Below are 23,220 nucleotides of genomic sequence, written 5' to 3'. Positions count from 1 at the left end.
CATCACAAGCCATTTAATTTGCCTACAAAGCCTAATACACCGATAGCAGTTAAGACCTGAGCATTTGTATTCAACTGTTTGGGGACATGAACCATCTTTCACTGTGAAGAAAGACTTCCTAGATTTTGCTATTCTTCAAGTAAGATGCTTCCTCCCATGACATATACCTTTCCCTTTCATTTCAAAGCAGCATTCAGAATTGCTATTATTTGCATTTTTAGCTATTGAAAGCAAATGCCAATATAGCATAGAGTGGCTGCTTTTCAACCTGGCATAAAATTAGCAATAAACGAAGGCTCAAATCCAGACAAAGGTGATGCTTGGCTAAACTTCAAAAAATGCCATTGGAAAACAGACTTTTCACCTCACACCTAAAAGACTTTCGTACTGTTTAAAAAATAATAAAAATAAAAGGAGCAGCTCAGCATTTTGGATCGATATTAAAACTATTACAATCTACGCATATTTTGCAAGAAAAAACAAAGTTGGAGCAAATGCCATTGCTGATAAGCACATTCAAACACACCTTCACATGATTTTTTATAATTACATATGCTGAAAACATGTTGCTTAAGCTCCAAAATCCTACTACTATCCAGTTACCTGTCATTCTCATATGTGTACATTAACTAATATATGCCAAGGATATAAGATCCAATAATGAACTGTGTGTCCTGTCATTCATACAGAGTTGGGCAACCATCTCTGCTCTGAGGATCTCATCATCTGTCATTCCTAGAAGGGTAAAATTTTAAAAGCCATTAAAATAAAGTGATTTTAAAACACACATTCAGCATACGTTTATCATTAAATGCAAGTTAAACTTGATACAAACATTAACAAATTCTCAGCCAGAAAAGACAGGCACAAAGTAAACCTGCTGTCTTTCTGAAAAGGATACAGAATCTTAATGCGATCACATATATAAATCGCTCACTTGTATTAAAGTTTTTTTCCCCGCATTTCTATGTATTATCATAGAATGGTTTGGGTTAGAAGGGACCTTAAAGATCATGTAGTTCCAACCCCCTTGCCATGGGCAGGAACACCTTCCATTAGATCAGGTTGCTCAAAAGCCCATCCACCCTGGCCTTGAACACTTCAGGGATGAGGCAGCCACAGCTTCCCTGGGCAACCTGTTCCAGTGCCTCACCCTCCCACAGTAATTCAGTAACGGGCAAAAATGAAACCAAGTATCAAATGCTTTAAGTTACTATATGATTAATCAGCTGCATGGTAGCTACTAAATGTTGACTATAAATGAACAGTCATGTTATTTACATACAAGTATTCCTAAAGCAGCAATTCTTACCTAAATGTAAACGAAGACTTAAAAGAAGGACCAAAAATGTTAAGGCTCCTTCCAACATTGACCTTTCGTGCTCTGAATCAAGAACCGTATTTTGATGCTGTGATGCCATCGTTAAGAGATCTACCACCTTAAATCTACATAGCAAAGAGTGAAGTCATCATTCTCCAACATTAAAACACCAATATGAAATGTAACAATAAACTCAGGATTCCATTCATTCAACATTTCGTAATCAATGCAAAATGAAATGCATAATGCAATGCATAATACAAACATGCAAGAAAACCCTCTTTTCTTTAAATTTGGATTTTTTAACTATGGAATGTGCCATAGTGATATTTATTCCACATGAAAACACCCTACGTTTATGAATATATAAAATCTAAAGCAAATAAATCTGTTCTCAAACCCTAGTTTTATTCAGAATCAAAAGCCAATCCCGTATAAAAACAAGGATATACCTTGAAATACCTCTTTTGGCACAGCCCTTAAGCGTTAGTTTTGGCTAGGCAGAGTTGTACCACTGAAGATGTGTATCAGCTATGCAACCTTTCTCTCACATGGCACAAATTGGTAAACAGCTTCCACAACAGTGAACAAGAACAGTCATCTTTTAACCTTACCTTTCAAAAACAGATGAAATAAAATAATCTGGGTCCAGCCTAGAGGCACAGACCTGTGGAAAGAGAATAAATCCATTTGATTCAGTAGTTTGTTTGTAAACAACCACTGGCTTGGCCTCTCAGAAAACGTAACTTACTTGCAGCAGATAAATGTCAGGATCAATCATTGAATTGCAGAAATGAGACTGCACGTACGTCATGGCCTGCCCTTTAATTTGTAGACCATTTCTAACCCACATATTGCTGTGAATTTCAGAAAGACTTGCCTGTTGAGGGAAAATAAAATAAGAAGTTACAAACATTTCAGGGACATTCAGCTATTCAGATCAACATTAGCAAATCATCAATATATTATTACACATATAGATACATACACACTACATCTTCATACATACACCTTTTTTATACCAGCATACTTCTGGAGAGTGAGGGATGAAGAGGAACCACTGCAAGTTTATGAAACACATACTATACTTTCATATAAAAGTATGTTTCAGACAACAAAAGTTATCAAAGCCAATGAAGGGATTTATGTATTTATTAAAATGTTGAAAAGTACTCCAAAAATGAAGGCAAAAAAGTTAGATATAAAAGCAGTGATTACAAATACTGCTCAGTACCACTGACATACAAATAAATACAAATTGTAAATTTTAAAAAAGTGGTAGGGTGCATCCAATTCCTGAACTCATTTTCAATATAAGATAGGAAATTTTCAGCTTCAGGTTTCTTCTCAACTTGCACTCCTTTGGCATCTATTCCATAAACATGTAATTCCATGTTTTCAAAGGGGCGGTTCTCCTTAAACTTTTGAAAGTGCTATAGTGAGTAGTATTATCATAATTGTCAGAGTATGATAATTAACACCACATATTTAATTTTGGAAATAGGGAAAATAAATGTCCTAACTACTCAGTATATTCTATCTGTTATTGTCACATATTGCTAATTTTGATATTCCCCAATAAGACATACTTGTCCTTGTTAAATACTTATAAATATGTTTAAGTGACTGGGATTAAAAGAATCAGACAGCAATTATTTTTTGTTCTATATCTCTACATCTGCAAAGTCAGAAGTCTGCCAGTACCTGAATCTGAAGTGGGTGAATCATTAGTTTCATCAGCATCTCCTGATCCGGCAAGATTGTATCCAGATCTAGTTCTTGGCATTTGACGGCCTAGAAACAAAAGCAAGCATACACTGTACTGAACAATCACACTCAACAGGGAATTTCCACCATCTGCGTGACTAAAACATGTGCTTACCTTACTTAAAAACATGGCAAAGTAACGGTGCAATGGCAAATGAAAAGTAACTTGGTTAGGAGCTGGCTGAAAATAAAATAAAGATATTTTAATATCATATATTAAAAAGAAAAATCACACACCTACAAGTGTCTTTTTCACAGCCACCAAGAACAGTATCTCGCATGTCTACATTTCATGGTCTTAGTTTCCACTAACTTAGTATTAGTTCATTCCCTGCACTTCCTAATGATTCATAAATTTCCTTAGTCAGACAACTGTAGTTAATAGCTTACTAAATCCCCAGTAGGTAACAACTACTCTGATTGAGTATCACTTGTTAAAGTGGCAAAACTGCCTCCCAGTACCGTATCAGAAGAGGACTTCTGTTTTGCCATTGCTTCAGCTCATTCACTGGAACAGTAGTACATGAATGACAATGCTTTTAAGACTCACTATTTAAGCTAGCACCAGCAAATCTAAATCACCAAGAATCTACAAGAAACAATCCTAGGACATAACATTGCAAATATTAACTACAAACTCTTAATTTCAGCATGGCAATCCTTTTTTATTCAGTACCTAGAACTATGATTTAATTTAAGGGGGGGTGGGAAAGTAGGGAGTGTATCACCTCTGAAGTTTAATCAGATTTTCACAGTACTTCACTTGAATTCACTAGGGGTATTTACCTCATCTACGAAGTTGATAGCATCAAACCAGTCCTGAAGCGCTTCAAGGCAATATCTGACAACATTTCGTGTGTATTCCTGCGTCTCCTGCAGTAAGAGAAACCAGTGTACCACATAAGCCAAAACTGTTTGAAGTAAGCATCACTGTTTCCCTACTAAAAATGATTATATCATATAACTCTCTAACAATGCCGTAAAAACTGTAATATATTTCAGATTAAATCATGAAATCGTATTTCAAGACTAGAACTATACATTGTCCTCCAGGAGCAAAGCAGTGATATGAAGAAGGGAAGGCTGTGTGGGAGCTAAAACAATTTGCCCTGTGAGCTGAACTTACAAAGCCTGACTTCTTAATGGACTTTTCCTTTAATCTTCCCTTCCCCCTAAACACAAGACTCCAGACCTGCCTCACACTCTTAGGATATGTATGACACATTTCTCAAGCAAAAGCCAGCAGTGCTTCAGCCAGACAGACACTGTACAAGTGCTGACTGGCTCTGACACCTTTCTCATCAGGAAATACAAAAGCCACGCTCTCATCCTGCTGCTCCACCCTCTACGGTGGCCAGGCTCCGCTTTCCTGTGGGATGCAAAATGGAATCTCTTCAAACCCATCAGGTTTCACTAAACAAGTACATTAAACTATGAAATTTCTAAAACACTTTCAAATATACTGAGAAAAAACAGAAGGTTCAAACATGGTGGTGAAAACACGCCCAACAAGCCAACAGATGGAGCAAGGAATCATACAGGCTTTAAAAGGCAGACCCTTCCCAATCCTAAGCTAAAAAGAAGGAATGCTTCAAAAAGCTAAAATTGTAATTCAGTTTTCAAAAGACAGTTTAAACTTTTAAATTGATTTATTCATAATGTGTCAGCATAACTTACATCATGGAAAAGCTTTTGCAACTTCCTGATTTAAACTGTATCTTTAAAAGCTAATTTCAAAGATAAGTATTGATTTAATAAAAAATAACCAATAAGAAGTTTTTTCTCATGTTAAGTATTCCTGTAAGCTAATGGATTTTTACTATAACTTAATATAATTTACAGTCTAGCAAATATTAGTAACTCTTTGTTTTAGTTAGGGGACCGTCGGATGTGAGAATCTATGAGGCTTTCATCTTAGGTTGTTAGTAAAACACCACAGACCCATAAAAACTGCATCTCCCATCATAATGAGGCACCTATTCGCAGACATAATCAACATTATAATCGCATTAGGATGACATTATATCTCCTTTCCCACTAAACAAAGACAAAATGACTCAGAGACATTTATCACATTATTCCATATATACAGTCATATGGAACGATTGTACACATCCTGAACTTGTAGTCCCAATTCTGGAGACAATATATCAGGTACAAGCATGAATTCTATAGTCACTATGCAGAGTTCCAGTTGATCACAGCATATTTGTAGAAAAAGACAGCAAAACCCAAGTCCTTCCAAACAAAAATCAGACAGACCTTTCAGGTTCAACAATTCTACAGTAAGCCATGAACAAAACTAAGAATAATGCCAGAGAAATGTTAGTCTTACCCTAACTTTGCAGTGTGACAGAAGACCCCACATTGGCTGCGCACAGGCTTCCAGCTCAGCAGCAAAGGCAGCATAGTATGTCTGTGATTCAAACTCCACATGCTCATTTAATTCTCGTTTATTTAAATTCATACCTTCACAGATTTAAGCAGAGTTATACAACCAAAATATTTAACGAGAGCTAAGTGGAATGCATTATCTTTGGTATTATGCATTCACACACATCATAAGACAAAAAAAAAAAACAAAACCACAAAGCGGAACGCTCTATCCTATCTAGCAGCAACATAATGGATAAAGTATGAGAACAAGCATCAAAGTTTGAACAGAAATAGAGCAGAAAAACAGCTCTCGGTTGTCACTGCAGCCCTTGCTGTTCAGGTGACATTAACATGCACAGATTAATTTACCAAATATTGAAATTTAGAACTTCACCAGTAAAACACTTCAAGCACAAGTTACAATTTGCCCTTTAAATACAACCTGAGAATTCTGACACCATGCATCTCAGTCAAGTGTGATGCAATTGCTCTTTAAGTAGTCCACACAAGACAAACATCCATTAGATCATTTTCAAATCTACCTGCTTTCTAGAATATACTGTTCCCTTGCAGGAGTACAGACTTATGAGAATACTAATGACTTACATATCTACATACAGGTCATTGTAAGGATTTTGCTATTGCATACATTAAGCTGTCTTAAGATCCTTGTATTAATACTGATTATCAAAGTCACATACCTTGAAAGAATGATACAAAATTCATCCATGTTACCAGAAGACCATGATCTTCCAAAAATTTCTTTGCCACACTTTGGTGTGAAAGTATGTTTATAAAATCACTAACCAGGGGCCAGTAAGTATTATTCTTCAGTAGTGCTTCCCCACAGTTTACCACAACATGTAAACTATTTTCTTCATCTAGATTCAAAAGAAGAAAAAAGAACAAAAAAGAGAAGTATTTATTTTCCTTCTTGCTGTAATTTTAAATAAAGTTATTACACCAGATAATGCAAAAACTAACAATTAGGATTTACTGTAACATTGTGATCAGACACACAGAGAGAAAACTGCAGAAAAGAAGAACAGTTGTTCTGTGGTACCTGAGGCTGTTTTCTCATCACGGATTCATCAACATAGATCTACTCAGTAGGAGACACACACACTTTGAACAATATTGCAACCTTGGAAAAGCAGTGCATTAGTAAAACCATCACAGCTATGCCTTCTTTGAATACTCTCAAGAAGTATAAAAAGACCAAGAAATACAATTCCTATTACGAACATCTGAAAGGTATTTTGAATTTGACATGCTTCCAGCAAGCGAGCTACCTGACAGCATCCAGACAAGAATCTAGTATCAAAACCTATACTGGCATATTGAGTCTGAGGAGGACAGCAGAGAAAAGCACTTCCACTCTGAATCTGGAACACAAAGAGGGTTTAGGCAGCCTTCCAGAGACTAGGGCAGGACAAGGTTTCCAAAAGAAGAGAAGAAGACATGGGTGGTGCAGGGAGTAGATGTCCTTCCTCCCCCTAAAGCACAGAAGTACATTCTCCATGGCTGTCAAACAAATCTCTTTATTTGATTTTCATAACAGGGAGCCCTGCAAAGACCAGAAGGGTAACAGGACTGATCCCACATGCACAGTCCAAGAGAAAATACCTTCCAGCACCTATCTGTGAATTGCTATTCTATTTCAAGTGAACAGAAGAAAGAATCTTGCATCTGATGATCAGCCTTGGGGATGGCTTTTGCCCATCTGAAATACACTGAAGGACCCTTGTAGTCACTGTTTACACAGTGAAAGGGTCATAAGTACAGCACAGACACAGCTAAAGGACTGTTATTAAGAGACTCTAGTCTCCAGCTGATCAGGCACATCTGTATCTGAAGTGGTTCCCTTTGGTATACATGGAAGCTTTTTTTCCTGTCCTTTGTTGTGACTACTGAAGAAAATACTTTTTCCCCTCTTTCTCTGAGTTTATTTTGTTGGTTTACTGGTAGCAGGGGAAATGAAAAACCAACCCAAAACACAACAAGAACCAACAAACAAAAAACCACAAAACCAAATTCCTCTCTTACCTGTTATGGCCAACAGTTTCCTAACTTTAAGTCATACAATATTTTGATCTTGAGAAGTTTTACTTCCCAAGAACACAGCACAGTCTGAAAAATGAATGAGATTTCATCCCGAAAAACACACTGCCTGAGTTGCACACAGCAATGAATACTTTCTTGTTACCATAAGTTAATACAGAGCTCCAGGTCTTACAACTGACTCCTATCTATTACACTGAAGCACTGGAAGGAACAGGAAGCCAGAAGTGCTCTGCAGAGCTTCTCAAACTTCTCTGACACAGTTAATCAAATACTCTTTCATCTCTCTTGTTATGTGGTACATCTGTGAAGAAAGGAAACTAGGTCTTGTTGCTGAACTGCCTTGTTCCCATGCGCGCACACAGCTTGTCCAAGAACAGGGTAACATCTTGGCTGTCTTTGCTTGAACCCACTGAAGGACTCTTCAAAGAGCCAACAGTTAGATGTTGCTGATTCTCTGCCTGAGTATAGGCAAGACAAATCCAGCAATACCTCAAACTGGCAGTGGCATAGCCTCTTATCCAGAGTACTCTACAAGCCAGGGTTAAAGTAAGGTCAAAGAGGTAGGGTTTTTTAAAGGATGAACCATTACCAAAACAACTTTTTCCTTGGGATAGAAATTCTTCTCACATAAAAAGTTCAAGAGAAGTAAAATGCTGGAAGAGTGGAAAAAATCTCTAAGACCATAAGGAAATAAATATCCCTAGGGAGTCGGTTTTAGCATTTGCACCCGTATTTCTCATCCTCATCCTTTCACAGTACGTGTGAGAGCAGTAATCTGAACTACTAACTTTCAAAGTTGGTATCAACACAGCTCCTGAGTCAACTCTGTTTCATGAAAACAGTTTGTTTCTTAGCATCCACAAATACCCTTCATGAACTGTATACTTTTAACACGTGCCAACTATCCAAAAGACAATTAGGATCTGTGAGTAACACAAACTAAATCGGCTGTAACAGATAAAATTCCAGCTCCGTGTTCTCCATGTTCTTCTCCAACATATTTTCTACACCTAACCATTGGCTGGATTTGTAAACTTCATCTCATTCAGATACTAAATGACCCACATGCTTGCACTAGTTGCACAAACACAATTCTTTGCAATTTATCTCACTAGCACAGACTTCTAACAGACTTCTTACTATTTCCAGCATCACAAGAGATACCTTGAACTGAACACAAGATACAAGCCCACAGAACTGCAAAAGAAGGACATTGAGAATATGAGAGCAGGGGGAAAAACCAATAAAGTATTTTACTAATTTTTTTCTGTCAATTTACAGTACATCCAACGCCTTCTATACAAAGCAGTAAGGAGGAAGAGTTGTGAAAACACTGAAAACACTGTAAAGATTCCATTATGGAGACTTAGCTAACAAAAATCACTGGTGCTGGGGAATGGAAACATGTAGCTTCATTTCTTGGGATAGCTGTTCCAGGGGTAAGTCTTTTCTCACAAATCTGTTGCAAATATACCTGACATTATTAAACTCACCAGCTCCAGCTTACAAAATTAATTACCAGGAAGTTTCTTCAGAGAATGTCTAATCACAGTCACAGCAATTTTCTATTTGGCTGCAAATTCTGATCCATTTTAGAATCTTACCACCATGCTAGCAACATCCCATTCTGACCAATGAGAAACATTCTGTAGATGTTTAAAAGTAGTTTTAAATTACATTCCACAAATGTGGCATCAATTTAGCAAAAGTCACTTCATACACAAACTGTTAAAGATTCAACACTTTCCTCCGAATACCATAAATCAATCTATGTAGGGCAATAGAAAAATTTTTCATGCTGAAGTGCAGCTGAGGGCACTCTTTAGCTAGATGACTGACGATTTCCCATTTTGGTACAGTTGTGCTGTATTAGGCTATACACAGAGACAAAGGATACTTCAGACAAGAAAAATTAGAATTTCCTGCAGAAGTTTGGCAGCAACAGTCAGCCTATCTAGAGAGTATTTCCAAATTCCAACTAGGATAAAGACAGCTGAGAGGTATGCGGTCTATTAGTGTCCTGGTACAAGAGAACATGAAAAGCAGAAGTTGGCAAGATTTGTTATGCCATCATTTTCAGATAAGGACAGCTAAAACAAGGAGGGTAGAAACAGGACAGCTGTTCTCACTAGTAAAGTTACACAGTGTACACTAATTCAAATTGCCACTCTTGTCAACCAAAGTATTAAACCATTCTTCTCTATCAAGTTTATTAAGACAAGCACAGCTGAGAAGAATTAAAACAATTGTAAATACTTCAAATACCTGGGGAAATACCTTGAAAATATTTTTAAATTAATAAAGGGTCTCAAAGTGCATATACAATTTCTTATTCAAATATGAGCTTCACAAAGAATGTTTATGCACTTCACTCAACAAATGAAGCACCTGCAAGATAATCCTCTGTATTCTTAACTGTGTAACAGTCCTACAAAAGAAAAGCCTACAAAGCAAAGCATAACATGAGTGTCGCTCTTGATAACTGTATTTCTAGGAAATTTTGAGACTCAGCCTCTACCATATCTTGCTAGATCCTGTGCATTTTTGGGAAGAGGTTGGGGGGTGGGTTGACTACCAAAGAAAGCGATTAAATTTCCTCTACAATCAATTTTTTATTCATGGAAACAAGAAAACAAACAAATCAACCTACCTTGCAATTCACTTTTAATAAGGCAACTTTCCATCATATATAACAGAACAGTGACCATAATATCCAGCAGCTGACATTCTTCTGTTACTTGGCGTGCTAGCTCTTCATTGCTGAACAACTGAACACTGATATGCACAATTCTATTAGACATCGTGTCGGATTCATGGCTTTTCTTCAGTGTTTTCATAATAAAAGCATAATGCTGAACAAAAGTTTTTGTAAAAGCAATCTGTAAATTACAAAGAAATTTTGATGTTAATAAGTACCATGCAAAAATTACAGCTTTCTTTCATTATAAAATAATCTTTTACAAAAATACTATCAGCATATCCTGGGAAACACCAGTTGCTACGACAAACCAAAACTGATGGTCTGAGTATCCCATGTCTAGTTTCTACAGTCCACATGGAAAGACAAATCTATAGACAGGGGTAACTTATGCCTCCAATTTTACTACCTTATCACAAAATCTAATCTTCTCATTCTATACTTTCCACATTAAAAAACCCAGGGATGCTGAAATCAGGAATATAAGGTCTCAGCATACCTATGAAAGCAGTAAAGTTTTAGGATGTAAAAAAAATTAGTAATTATTAGAACTTCAATGCTTTCACAGGTATGCTGTATATTAAAAAAATATCAAGCTTTCCTTTGCTATTCTTCAGAAAACTGTTCAGGGTTTTTTAAACCAGGTATTTAAATGTATCAATATATGTAGACATAAATCTACATGTATATAAATGATACACATGATATAACCTACATGATATATCTACATGATATAATTTCTTGTCTCACTCCATTAGCCTCAAATTGCATTGTAAACCAATCTTTTGCACTGCATATACATTGTGTGCATATCTGCCAGCTTCGAAATTGTTTCTCACTTAGTACTTTAAGTTCTGAATTAACACCATCTGGACTTGCTTGGCTTCATCAGAAGAGATAATACAAGCTGTGTAGTGATGAAAATTTTCAATTCGAAGTCTAAAATCCCCTGCCTTTTCCTTTTGCAAGTATTAACCTTTCGTAAGCATAAAATTAGAAATTTTAAAACCACCCTCAGGCAGCTGTGTTTTCACCAGACTGCATACAAACCAATACTTTCATTTTACCTGCCTCAAACCCAGTGCTCCCATATTTTTATTACAGCACTACCATGTTATTCTCATTTAGAAAATATTTCCAAAAATATCATGATGCCATAAGGCTGCTCTTGGGCATAAAGACTGCTTCTTCCAGCAAATATCCTCAAAAATAAAGTTGCTCATGCAAAAACCAGACCAGGATGGTGATGAGGATGTCACTGCAGGAAACACTACAACACAGCTTAACTTGCCTTCCTTTAGCTGGTCCACAATGATGGAAAAAAATATAATAATTGAGTGTCTTCTACATATGGCACGCAGCTCAAGGGTAATTATTTTCAGCTAAAGCTTTTTTTGGAACAACATATTCTCAATACTTTTACACAGTTAATACAGTATCATTCTGATATTCGAAGGCAGAACAACCTATTATACGATTTCTTTTAAATTAAAGCTTGGTACAATTTTAATCACTGGCAATGACAATTAAAACAAACATTAAGATGTTTACGCTGTTAACGTTAAGTCTCAGACACAAATGATACACCTGATATTTTAAAAAGTTAGCATATTAATGCTGCTAGTAAAAAAGTATACTCTACTTATTACTTCATACTGTATAATGTTTAGATAGGATTCTTAGATTCTGTGATGTAGGAATTACATTTTACTTGTTAAACACAACATTCAAGATTATTGTAAAAATATGGCCCTCCTCTAAGGACAAATTTTGGATATATTTATTTAAGTCAGCACACATCAAAACTTTTTGTGTCTCACTCATGTATAATACTGAATTTCTGAAAGTACTGTAGATTCACTATCAATATGGTATAATGATAGAGATTCCATAATACACTTAAATAAATGACACAAGCATTATTCCTACATTCACCTTGAAGCTAAACAAACACAACCTTTCTAATTTTGAGTGGTGTTGTTTAAGCCCAGCCCGTAACTCAGAACCACGCAGCCACTAGCTCACTCTCCCCCTTTTTTTCTGACCCCTGCTCCCAGAGAGACGGCGAGGAGAATAGGCAGAACGTAAACCCCACTGCTTGAGATAAGAACAGTCCAGTAACTAAGGTACAATACAAACCCACTACTGCTACCACCAATAATAATAATTATGATGATAAGTGAAATAACAAGGGGAGAGAATATAAAACTAAAAGGAAAATAAAACAATAAACAACTGATGCACAATCCAATTGCTCACCACCCGCCAACCGACACCCAGCCACACCCAAGCAGTGATCTGGGCCTTCCAGGTAACTGCTCCCAGTTTATGTACTGGGCATGACGTGCTGTGGTACGGAATACCCCTTCAGCTAGTTTGGGTCAGGTGTCCTGTCTCTGCTTCCTCCTGGCTTCCTGTGCCCCTCCTAACCAGCAAAGCATGAGACTAAAAAGTCCTTGATTGGGGTAAGCATTACTTAGCAGCAACTAAAAACATTGGTGTGTTATCAGCATTGTTCTCAGACTAAAGTCAAAAACACATCACTGCACCAGCCACTATGAAGGAGAAAAATAACTGCTACAGCTGAACCCAGGACAGAGAGGAACAAACTAAACTTCTTCCCAGAGTTAGAACTCTGAAATACTGTGGTAAACTGCATCCTATATATAAACATAACCACAGTAGGTCAAATCAGTCCATCCAGCTCAGTATCCTATCTTTGAGTGGCCAAAGCTGTGTATGTAACTAAGGAAAAATGAAGAATGGAGCAAGAATGCATATATTTACATAACATGTCTTTCCAAATACTTACTCAGCTTCCAATCATTTGCAAGAAGCAGCTTCCTTAAGGCATGTTTTCCGTTCATTTAATTACCTTCACTAATTAACTAAGAACTTGTGCAGCTTCTAAATTTCTAGCCTATGCAAATACGAAAGTTATTTGTTCATCTGGCCTTTTGTCTTGGTGGCCACTTAACCATCCCAGAACTTTTAGAAGCCTAGCATCAACCCCATGTTTCAGAACTTTCATCTCCCATATTTATCTTCTCAATGCAAAGAAAAAGCTAGTTCTGCCAGGTGACAGCCATAATAAAACTAAATTTCCAATTGAAGAACTCTTCTACAGAATCTGCAGAACAGCATATCCAGGGGTTAGTGAAGTCCTACTGCTATAATAGCTGCCTCAATGTTCACTATGGGAGGTGCCTGACGAGGTAGTGCATTTCTGATAATGGTTTGTTTATTCATTTTCTCTACCAGATGCTTTTGCATTTCTCTACTTCCAGTTTTCCAGATTTCAGCAGGACTCTGCTCTTAGATGATTTACACTCTTCCATCAACTTCCTGTTTATTGGCAACCCCTTCTTTGCTTTCTCCTTGGTCATGTGAAGGTCAGTTCTATTTCTCTGGTCTTTTGTTTTTCCTCTTGCAGCAACCTTGTCCATGCCATAACACCTTTATTTTCCTGGAAGCTCTGGTAAAAAGCTTCTGTTTTCTTTTTCTTCATTTGTAAGTCTTCAAAGCTTCAAATGTCAGAGGGTGCTGGAACAGATGCATCAGGCACAAATCCTGTAAGGCAAAGACCACACTGTTTTGTGCTGTCTCTCTCAAATGCAAAAAGCAGGAGGGGGGAAAGTTAACCCAGGGTTTTATCCCACCCCTTTCAACATCTCTTTTTGATACTGGGAATCGTAAAAAGAGAAGTTTCTGTTCCTATTTAAAAACGAATCTGCACAACAGAGATTGCTGGTGCCTTACTGAGTGCTGCTCAGAGTATGGTGGATTCAGTCAGCTCTACCATGTTTATGCCAGAGGCCAGAGATTTAAGCAATTTCAGAACATACGCAGATAGCCAGCTCTGTGCTCAGTGTCTGGCTAGCTTACTCAGTTTATCAGAAAACCTACCTAGCAGAAGTCTGCTGATTTAGCTCATTAAATCATGATTGGAAATTATTTCATGAGCTAAATCAGCTCAAGAAGAATCAGACCAACTGCACAAGCACAGAGACAGAAAAAATGCAGTGTAGATGGGATGCGAGAAAGTAGCAGAGAGCTGTGAGATCACTTGGAACTACCTATATCCCTCCAGGTGTTCCTACTGTTTTGAGAATTCATCGTGATTAAACAGAAAACAAGCTTTTCCTTCATAAAACCTAAATAGAAGCTTAAAAGACAAAACATTCTTCTAATTCATCTCAAAATGGTATGTTCTCTCTGTACACTAGTAAGAGGCAGAGCCAGTCCCTGTAAATGACCCACAATCCTCATAGACATGCTTAGAATTCATGCATCACTGACACAGTTTTGCAACAAAGCACAGGTATCTTGTGAAAAAATGGTGTTGCTGCTTCCCTAGTATTGCTGTGTGATACATTTCCTGCTCTGACTTTCCTTACTACTGAAAAACACTTTTTAGTCACAGCAATTAGAATCAGCACAGATTCTAAAAGATTTCAAATGCTTAGGATCTGTGCTAGTAACAAAGGTTGTACATAAAAATTAACTGTTTATATCAAACACAATATAAAATGGGTAACAAAAAAATATTTAATTATTAACCATTATTGTACTGACGGGTGCAAGACAGACTGATTTCCAGACAAAAGTGGCAGCCAGTAGAGAAACTAAATATAAGATGGTCTCTTTTTCTGAGTACATAATGAAGAAAGATTACAAACACAACAAAGAAAACCACTGAAGACTGTGGCTTATTGTCAAAGGAAAGAAGATTAAAATTTGTCATTACACAGTACAGTAAAAACGTAAACATAGCAACACTTACCAGATTTCTCTGCATGCTACCAGCAGTACAGGCAGGAGTTTAGTTGGCAATGGATCAGGGGAATTGGATGTCCACATGGGTCTGTCTCCAAATACCAAGCTTCTTGGCAAGGGATCACCAGTTAAGATAGTCCTCATGTCTCCTCATGTAATAGCTGAATCCAAGACCAAGATGAATCTGTGCTGGCATCCCAAATCAAAATGCTGTCTTGACCTGGACAGAGTATTGCTGAAAGCCTGTATCTTATCTTTTTCTTCCTTCCAAGTTATCTTCGAATCCTTTGCTTTGATACAGCAAGGTTTTAATGGGCCTGAATAAAGGGCTGTCGTATTATAAACAGACATCTTTGAAGAAATCTGCATGCCTGGACTTCAGGATTTCTTCATCTTTACAGATCCCCAGCAGGGATCGAAAAGGTCCAAAATACTTGCATGGCTTAAAGGTATGACATGATCAGAGCAAAATGTTAAGCCTGATTGCTATGTACACTAGGTCTCGGGAACATGTAGAGCAAACAACCAAACCTGGCTGCACACCAAGATTTAAAACAGGAAGATGACATCCAGTATCCATGACTCCAGGCCAGGAGATACTTGGTATGGACAACTGCAAAACTCTGCAAGGAAGCACTTGGAAGGCTCCCAAAAACACCTAGGGCATAGCTGCAGCAAGAACACTCACACTGTAATGGTCTATACAGAGAAACCACTCCCTATGACAGCTGCAACAGGAACAAAGTCGCCACAATTATTTACAAGTCATACCACACTAGGGAATCATTCAGTGCTGGTCCACAGCTTTTAACTGATAAAAACCTAATTTACAAAGCAAATTAAACCAAAATAAAGTCCAACACATGCAAATAAGTACTAACAGCCCAAAAGGAAAAAACTGAACCATGAGACCAAAATTTACACTGCCGCTCCAGAATTATCCATCTTGTTTTGCTTACATCTCTCTTCAGATACTATACTCTTTAGACCTTCTAACAGAATACTCAAAACAAGATAAAAAAAAAAAACAAACTGCATTTTACTGCTTATTACTCAAATATAAACATATGTGGTCTCATGCAAGCCACAGTAAGTATGAAAATAAACAAAGACATTGAAGTTTTAATGAAGTACGGCAAGTACCTTATAATCTTGATCCGGCAGCATGTTGAGTAAGAAAGTCACCATCTTCTGTGGAAACTCATATTTTATTGTCCAAAATAATAATTCTTCTAGAAAACATTTATGCTTCAAAACATCCATGATAGATTGATCTGCATAAAAGGTTGGAGGAGGGGATGTATAATGTAATAATCATGAAAACTAAAAGCAGTGATAGTGCAGTTGCACCGCCTTATATAAAATTCAGTAACAAAAATTTAAGAACATCTTTGTGCACTCTGTAAATATTTTTTTTTCCTTAAAAAACCCTGGGAAGATGAACATGGCCAACACTGCAGTGTCAGTCTGTAACAATAAAAAGGACCTCCCAGAGAAGCCAATGAAAATATTTAGTACAATTCTACCACACAGAGTCTAGTCTTCATTGTTTGCATTGAATCACATCACCTTACTGTAATAGCTCCACTGACTGTCATGAATCACAGCAATACGCACAATATTTACAGAGCCACTTAATTGAGGGAAACTATTCATGCAGACTACTATTTAACTGAAGTTAAAATAGCAAAACAACAAAATATAATTTAAGTAATGAGTTCTATCACCTAAGAACACTTACATTCTGTTTATAAAGCTCTAGACAAGCAAGATAGAAATACTAATGTATCAGTTATTCTTATTTTTAAAGCATCATATGTTCTGACTGACCAGCCACACAACGGTTGTTGGTTTATTGTTGTTTGGGTTTTTTTAAACGTAAAAAATTACTACAATCAGATAACCAGGCACTAGCTCCTGATGGTACCAGAAGAGAGAGTCTTATCTTTCCCCATTCAGCTTCTGGCCATTCACTCTGACCCCTACTCATGCCGACAGTACATCCCTATAGGGTACCTCTGTAGGAATCCAGCCATCTTTCCATTCTGCCAGCTGCGTTTTTAAGCATAAGTTTCCCAATTGCAGAGCTGCACAAACTGATCTCTGCTAGAATAAACTGTTCATGAAACTTTGGCTTTGACAAAGCATAAATCATATTAAATCCATTGAAAAAATACACTAAAATATAAAGAATCTTTATCATCATTCTTCTAAAAGGTTATTTATGATTTAAAACTACAACAGGTATTGTTCACTCCTGTAACATATAAGGACTAAAGAAAAGTACTTATCATAATGCTCCTTTATACCTAGAAATCAACTAGGCCTGGGACATGCACACACACACATGCACCCCCCAAATGCCAGTGGGACTTTATGAAATGTTCCCATCAGCAAAGATTCAGAAACACTTAAGCTGAACATCATCTAGCCTCAAAGACCCGACACTTCTCTGTAGTAGGACAACTTCAGGAACTGCACTGGATAGCATCTTGCCTATCCTAAATAGGATAGGCATTTGAGTTTCCTAAGCCAGAATTACCTCAAATTTCCACCATTACCAAAGGTCAGAGTTCCCCAGTCAAGTGACCAATCAACCCAAAACATATCAGAAAATTGCAAAAGATCATAAATAGTATCATGTAATTTAAGTTTTAGGGATCTCCTCAAGACTCCAGCAAGCCACACAAAGACAAGAATATGTTTTACTCAATATATTCTGTAAGCATCAAAATAAAAAATTACCTTCACAGAATCATGAAATATGTTAATATTAAAGTGTTTGTAAAGCATTACACATCACCTATTGCAGCAAACATACAATGATCGTTTATGTTCTCTTCCTTGTCTCTTGCTAAGAAATTGTGTAAGAGATTTTACTGCCCATGAAAGCTTGGTAGCCAGGCAAACTAAAGTCCTCTGTCCACAGAACAGACAGCGCCGGTTTAGGTACATGCCAAATACCACTGAGTAAGAACACTAGGCATGGAGACAAGTGGCACACCACCTCATCTGTCACTTATGTGCACCTTTCTTTGACATGTATCACAACTGAACAGCCCGTACCAAATTCTTCATGCAGCAGTTTCAGGCAGGGACAGAATATATATATACTTACACTTGCTACAGAATTTAAGTAGGCAGAATGCTCTTACTCAACTTGGAAAATTTGTCAAGAACATCGGGACTCATGTCCCTGCTCTTGTGAAAAGTGCCACATGAGTCTGGATTTCTTTCACCAAATAATAATTAAAAAAAAATAAGTCAATAGTGCCTGTGGGTTTAAAATTACCTTAAACATCTGGTACTTCAGATGTATGCAGATTTTAAAGAGTAAAATAAAAATCCTCTCAATACTCAGTCCCATACCTGTATCAGTGATCCTCAGCATAAAACCTGTATTTTCTTTAATGATACTTTTTATTCTTTCCTAGTGTCACAGAAAACCCCACAAACTGTTGTAAACATCTCTCTGGAACACAAGTCTTGCATTCTAAGATATCCCCAGTATATAAATAAGCCTCTACGAAGACAGTACACTGGAGACTTAGGATGGGACTGGGAGTCTGCTCATATGGAAAAGGTAAATCTGTTTTTATTCAATACTAAGTTTTCTAAAATTTTCTTTTCATACTCTTATTTTATACCCTATTGGACATAAAATATGAATACTGAAAACTTCAGAAAACTATTCAATATTTAATAAAAACAGATACTTACCCTTCCCCCATTGGCAGACTCCCTGCTCTGGGGCTGATACTAGAAGCTATCAACATCATGAGCATAGTCCATGTTGGGATGCCTCAGAGGGGGAAGACTACAATCCTGGGGGGAAATGAAATGTTGAATTAAAGTATCCCTTTTCCTGAAATGCCATCACTGATACTGGTTTTCAGATCTGGTACCTTCTAAACCTGAACTTCCTCCCTGCCTATTTCCCACAATAAGTTATTATGAATCAGAGAAACTCAATTTTTTTCTTGTGTTACCCGACTCTAACTTATCTTTTAGACAAGCCAACTGCCTCAAAGATTCAAGTAAGAAAGCTTCCTTGGATGTCTGTAAGTTTCCTGCATTTCTCCAAAAACTACCTCTTCTTTCACACTATTATTCTCTGCCGCAATCTTTCACACACCATTTCTAAGACTGCCTCTTAACACCATTGTTGCAAAACCAATTAGCTGTTTTTCCAGCTTCCCAATCTTTTTCCTACAATCTGAAAACACTAGAAACAATCTTACTTTCCCATACTCCTCACAACACCTTCCAACCTCTTTACTGACCTCATGAGACCTTGCATTTCAAATTCCAGTTCCAAACCTTCAACTCAAAGCTTTTCCAGAAGTTTAATTCCAACTTTCACCTGAAGGTTTTCCACCTGAATGTTCTTTTGTCAAGACGTGCAATTTCTTTGTGCTGCCTTTCAGTCTCTTCATACTCATAATTAAAAACAACAAAATAAAACCCCCACAAAAACAGAAAGTGCTTTAATAATAAAAATAATATTTTAAATATTATTACTAAACACTTTAGCACAAAATTGACAAGGGCAAGCAGAGGATAGGGCTACCTTTCCTCTAGCCTACGGCTATTATTGAATTAGAACTTGCTCTGACCTCAATGTAAGTGCTGCTCACGTTGGACTAGAAACTGCACTGAGGACTAATTTCAATCTAGGAAAACAATGGAGTGGTTTCAAACAGGACTTGATTCAAGTATCTTTTCTTAAAGAGCACTAGAAGAGTAGACAAAGACCAACCAGAACCAGAAAGAACCACTCTTGCGTGCCTGAGAACACAACCATACTGTACAGGGGTGTAATGAAAAAAGTAATTAAGAACAAATACATCAAAAAACTTGTTTGCTAAGCTGCACTGCAACCTTGCCAGCCACACAGTGAAAATGGAATGAATTTTTAGAGGTTGACTTACGACATGAAGGTGACAAAATGACTGGTCAAATAGAGTCCCAGATAGTGGTACTCACTCAAGGGAAAGTTGCCAATTACCACAATTTCACTTGCTACTGTTTTTTAGATTTTGCTGTTTAACACCTGTCACATGCAGCACTCCAGTGCTTGGGAAGTGAACAGATATCCCTAGATAATTTTTAAGATAGACAGAAAGCAAATATGATAAACTGAGATCAGTACTTCGTAAATACCTTTGGTGGTGCTGCTTAGTTTCACCCTCTTGCGCTTGCCCACACCTTGGCTACCATCCTGGTCCTCCTGAAGAGTTTAAAAAATTGATAATGGTATATTTAGAATGTTATTGCCAAGAGATGGTATGCTGTCAAAATTCTGGTTTAACTATCAAGCTAAAACAGAAAATCACAAATATACCAGAAAACTACTTCTACTTTGACAGGAACAAATGGACTCCATGCAACTCCGTAGAAAAAAAAACACATTTTTTTTTTTAATTGCCTTTTTTCCCCTACAGGCAACATTACTATCTGCAAGTTCAGATGGCTTCATCTATTTAATTAACTTTGTAATGTTTCTTGCTTTGATTTCTGAAACTGATCGCTACAAAAACATTTAACACTCAAAAAATCTTAACTGTTGCACATCCAAGGTTTCACCTCATTCATCTGTTGTTTGGGGTTTTTCGTTTCCCAAAAGAAAAAGCTGCCAACATGTTGACTATTAGAGTTGGCAACACAGGCATTTAGCTATACATTTTCTAATCAATATAAAAGTTTCCATGCAAGAATAAAGTATTTTTGACACCTTTAAGAGGTCAAAGTCTAATTGCTGAATTCTAATTGCTTGTTCCCTACAGAATAATGGAAACACTTTACTCAGGCACTTGTCATCTGAAGCTTTCAAGGCGCTCTGCAAACAAAATAGTAAAGGTTCAAAAATGAAATGCAAGTTAAAAACATCATCACCACCACTTTACAAAATCTAACACTAGGCGTTAAAAAGAAAAAAGAAAATGCGACACTGCAAGACTATTAAATGCTGCATGGATCTTTACCAACAATGGTAATAGTCCTAATGCAACAGTGGAAATAAAGATTCCTACTGGATCTAATAAAATTAGAGCTAATTAATGCAGATATCTACTATTAAAACTAAGTCATCAATGTCATTCTCCTCTTAGCAAATGCTATATTTTACATCCAAACTTCACTACAATGATAAAGAACCTGAGACTCAGGAAGTTACTGTCCTTCATTGCGAAGAAAGATTATTCATATTTTATACCCAAGGACTGACCAAAAGTTTCATATTCATGAAAAGTCTGAATTTTACTATCCTTTCAGTAACTCCATTTGAAAATTCATTTTAAGATGGACAAATATTTGAACGCTTAGGTGTCCTATGGTCTTTGTGAACACATGCAACTTTAGAACTTCAATTGGGAGCCAGTCAATTCTGAAGATGTTGCCACTGCTCACTCCCCCATCAGAGGAGCCAAGTACTCTAAAGCAAACATCAGACCTGCTGATATACTACACAACTCTAAAATTTAAGTCTCCTGCCCTGAAGAAGAGGCATTTAATTCCTGTAGCTGGAAGTCTCAAGACTGCTTCAGCAGTCTCAGTTAATCCAGAGAATTGCTAGAGGGGCCTTAACCAGAAAACAATGAATTTGTGTATACAATTTGTGATTAATGTGCTGGATTCTAGCCTCCAACATCACTGGTCTGGCAAATACAATGCAGTATGAGGAAAATGTAAACATCTAACAGTCTTCATTGCAAGTTTTGAAGTGATTTCAATAAAAATAAGAAAAATTGAGTGACTTATGAGAAATACTTTCTTCAGAACTCTTTTTTTCCCCTCCACAATGTTAGACAGTTGGCTTCCACTGCTTAAGTAAGGTAGGATTACATCGTAATGTCAGTGCAGGAGTTTTAACAGCCTTGAGATTGAGAGTGCTAGGTCACATGGTGCCTGACAAGCCCAGGGATAAAGAGTAAGAGAATTAGTAAGCAAAACACCTTATTTTTACCCACTGGACAATGCTTTCTAAATATACCTGCATAACAGCAAAGATCTATGTAGGTTTACTTAACATAATATTTAACAATATGCCTATGGTGCGCCATATCTGTTGTAAATGCAAACAATAAACTTTAAATATTATATACCATACATTGATTTTTGTATGATTACATTAAACAGCAACTGGAGCCAACAAGTGTATTAACTGAGTAATACAGCATTCAGTGCTCAGTAAACTACAACGGCAGCCAAAAAGAGATATCAAAAAAGGTTTATTTGTCACTGTGGCAAAAGTGATTCCTCAGAACATAAAAATTTCTTAAGTAGGAGGACAGGTTTAGACAGGACTTTTTTTTTCTCCTTTTGCACAAAATGAGAACATGAGAAAGAAAAGCTAACAAAAGAAACTAATAGTGAGTTCTCTACAAAATACTACAGGACGTAACACAAACTATTTAAGAAATAAAACACAAGTAAGCTTATACTACTGGTGGGTGAGGAACAACCTATAACAATCTCAGGATAAATCAATCCTTCAGATTTATTTTTATCTTAGAACTATCTACTATTGTAGAAATGAAACTAAATACCAAACTACGCAAAATTTTTCAAGCTGTTTAGTACCCTGCAGAAGCACTGCTCTAATTTGTAGCCTATGTAAATTTGGTAATCTAGCCTTTCAACCACGAAGCAACGCTACTTTTAAGACTTACTTGGTAAGAAAAAACATTAACCTTTCTAAATTCATCTTAAATACCAGAGGAAGAAAATCCAGTTAAAAGTGTACTCTTGCCACACTTTTTAATTAGAACACACTTTTACTCTGCTGTAAGAGAGTACAGTAAGGCATTACAAAATCTTTATATGCGCTTTGTAACTTACAAGGTTGGTCAGGGTAGAGGAAGAGAAGTCAAAACAAAGTAACTTTTCTCTCCTTTCTCTAATAACATCATTTTTCTCATGAGCATTTCAGCCTCCCACCTGCACAGTTCTGTTTTGGCTTTTGGATGAAAGGACTGATGTGCAGTGATAGGACAAGGGGTAATGGGTGTAAACTGGAGCATAAGAGGTTCCATGTGGACATCAGGAAAAACTTCTTTACTGTGAGAGTGACAGAGCACTGGAACAAGTTACCCAGGGGGGCTGTGGAGTCTCCTACGTTGGAGATATTCAAGGCCCGGCTGGACAAGTTCCTGTGTGATGTACTCTAGGTTACCCTGCTCTTGCAGGGGGGTTGGACTAGATGATCTTTTGAGGTCCC

The 23,220-nt window shown here is 37.0% G+C and overlaps 1 protein-coding gene across 1 annotated transcript in view; it reads right to left on the bottom strand.

Annotated features, from left to right (window-relative positions):
* The window catches only part of UBR3 (ubiquitin protein ligase E3 component n-recognin 3), a 113,287-nt gene that overhangs the window by 70,251 nt on the left and 19,816 nt on the right, over positions 1–23,220 (bottom strand). Inside the window, 12 exon segments of the mRNA XM_080621699.1 lie at positions 650–735; positions 1,313–1,446; positions 1,936–1,988; positions 2,073–2,201; positions 3,026–3,115; positions 3,204–3,269; positions 3,875–3,961; positions 5,424–5,557; positions 6,166–6,345; positions 10,179–10,407; positions 16,146–16,276; positions 20,166–20,232. Coding sequence (XP_080477825.1) covers positions 650–735; positions 1,313–1,446; positions 1,936–1,988; positions 2,073–2,201; positions 3,026–3,115; positions 3,204–3,269; positions 3,875–3,961; positions 5,424–5,557; positions 6,166–6,345; positions 10,179–10,407; positions 16,146–16,276; positions 20,166–20,232 — 1,386 coding nt within the window.

The sequence above is a fragment of the Psittacula echo genome, assembly GCF_963264785.1.
Source record: "Psittacula echo genome assembly, chromosome: 6".
In the NCBI taxonomy this organism is placed as follows: domain Eukaryota; kingdom Metazoa; phylum Chordata; class Aves; order Psittaciformes; family Psittacidae; genus Psittacula; species Psittacula echo.
Note: the sequence above shows the minus strand (reverse complement) of the source record. Positions and strands in the feature narration are given on the sequence as shown.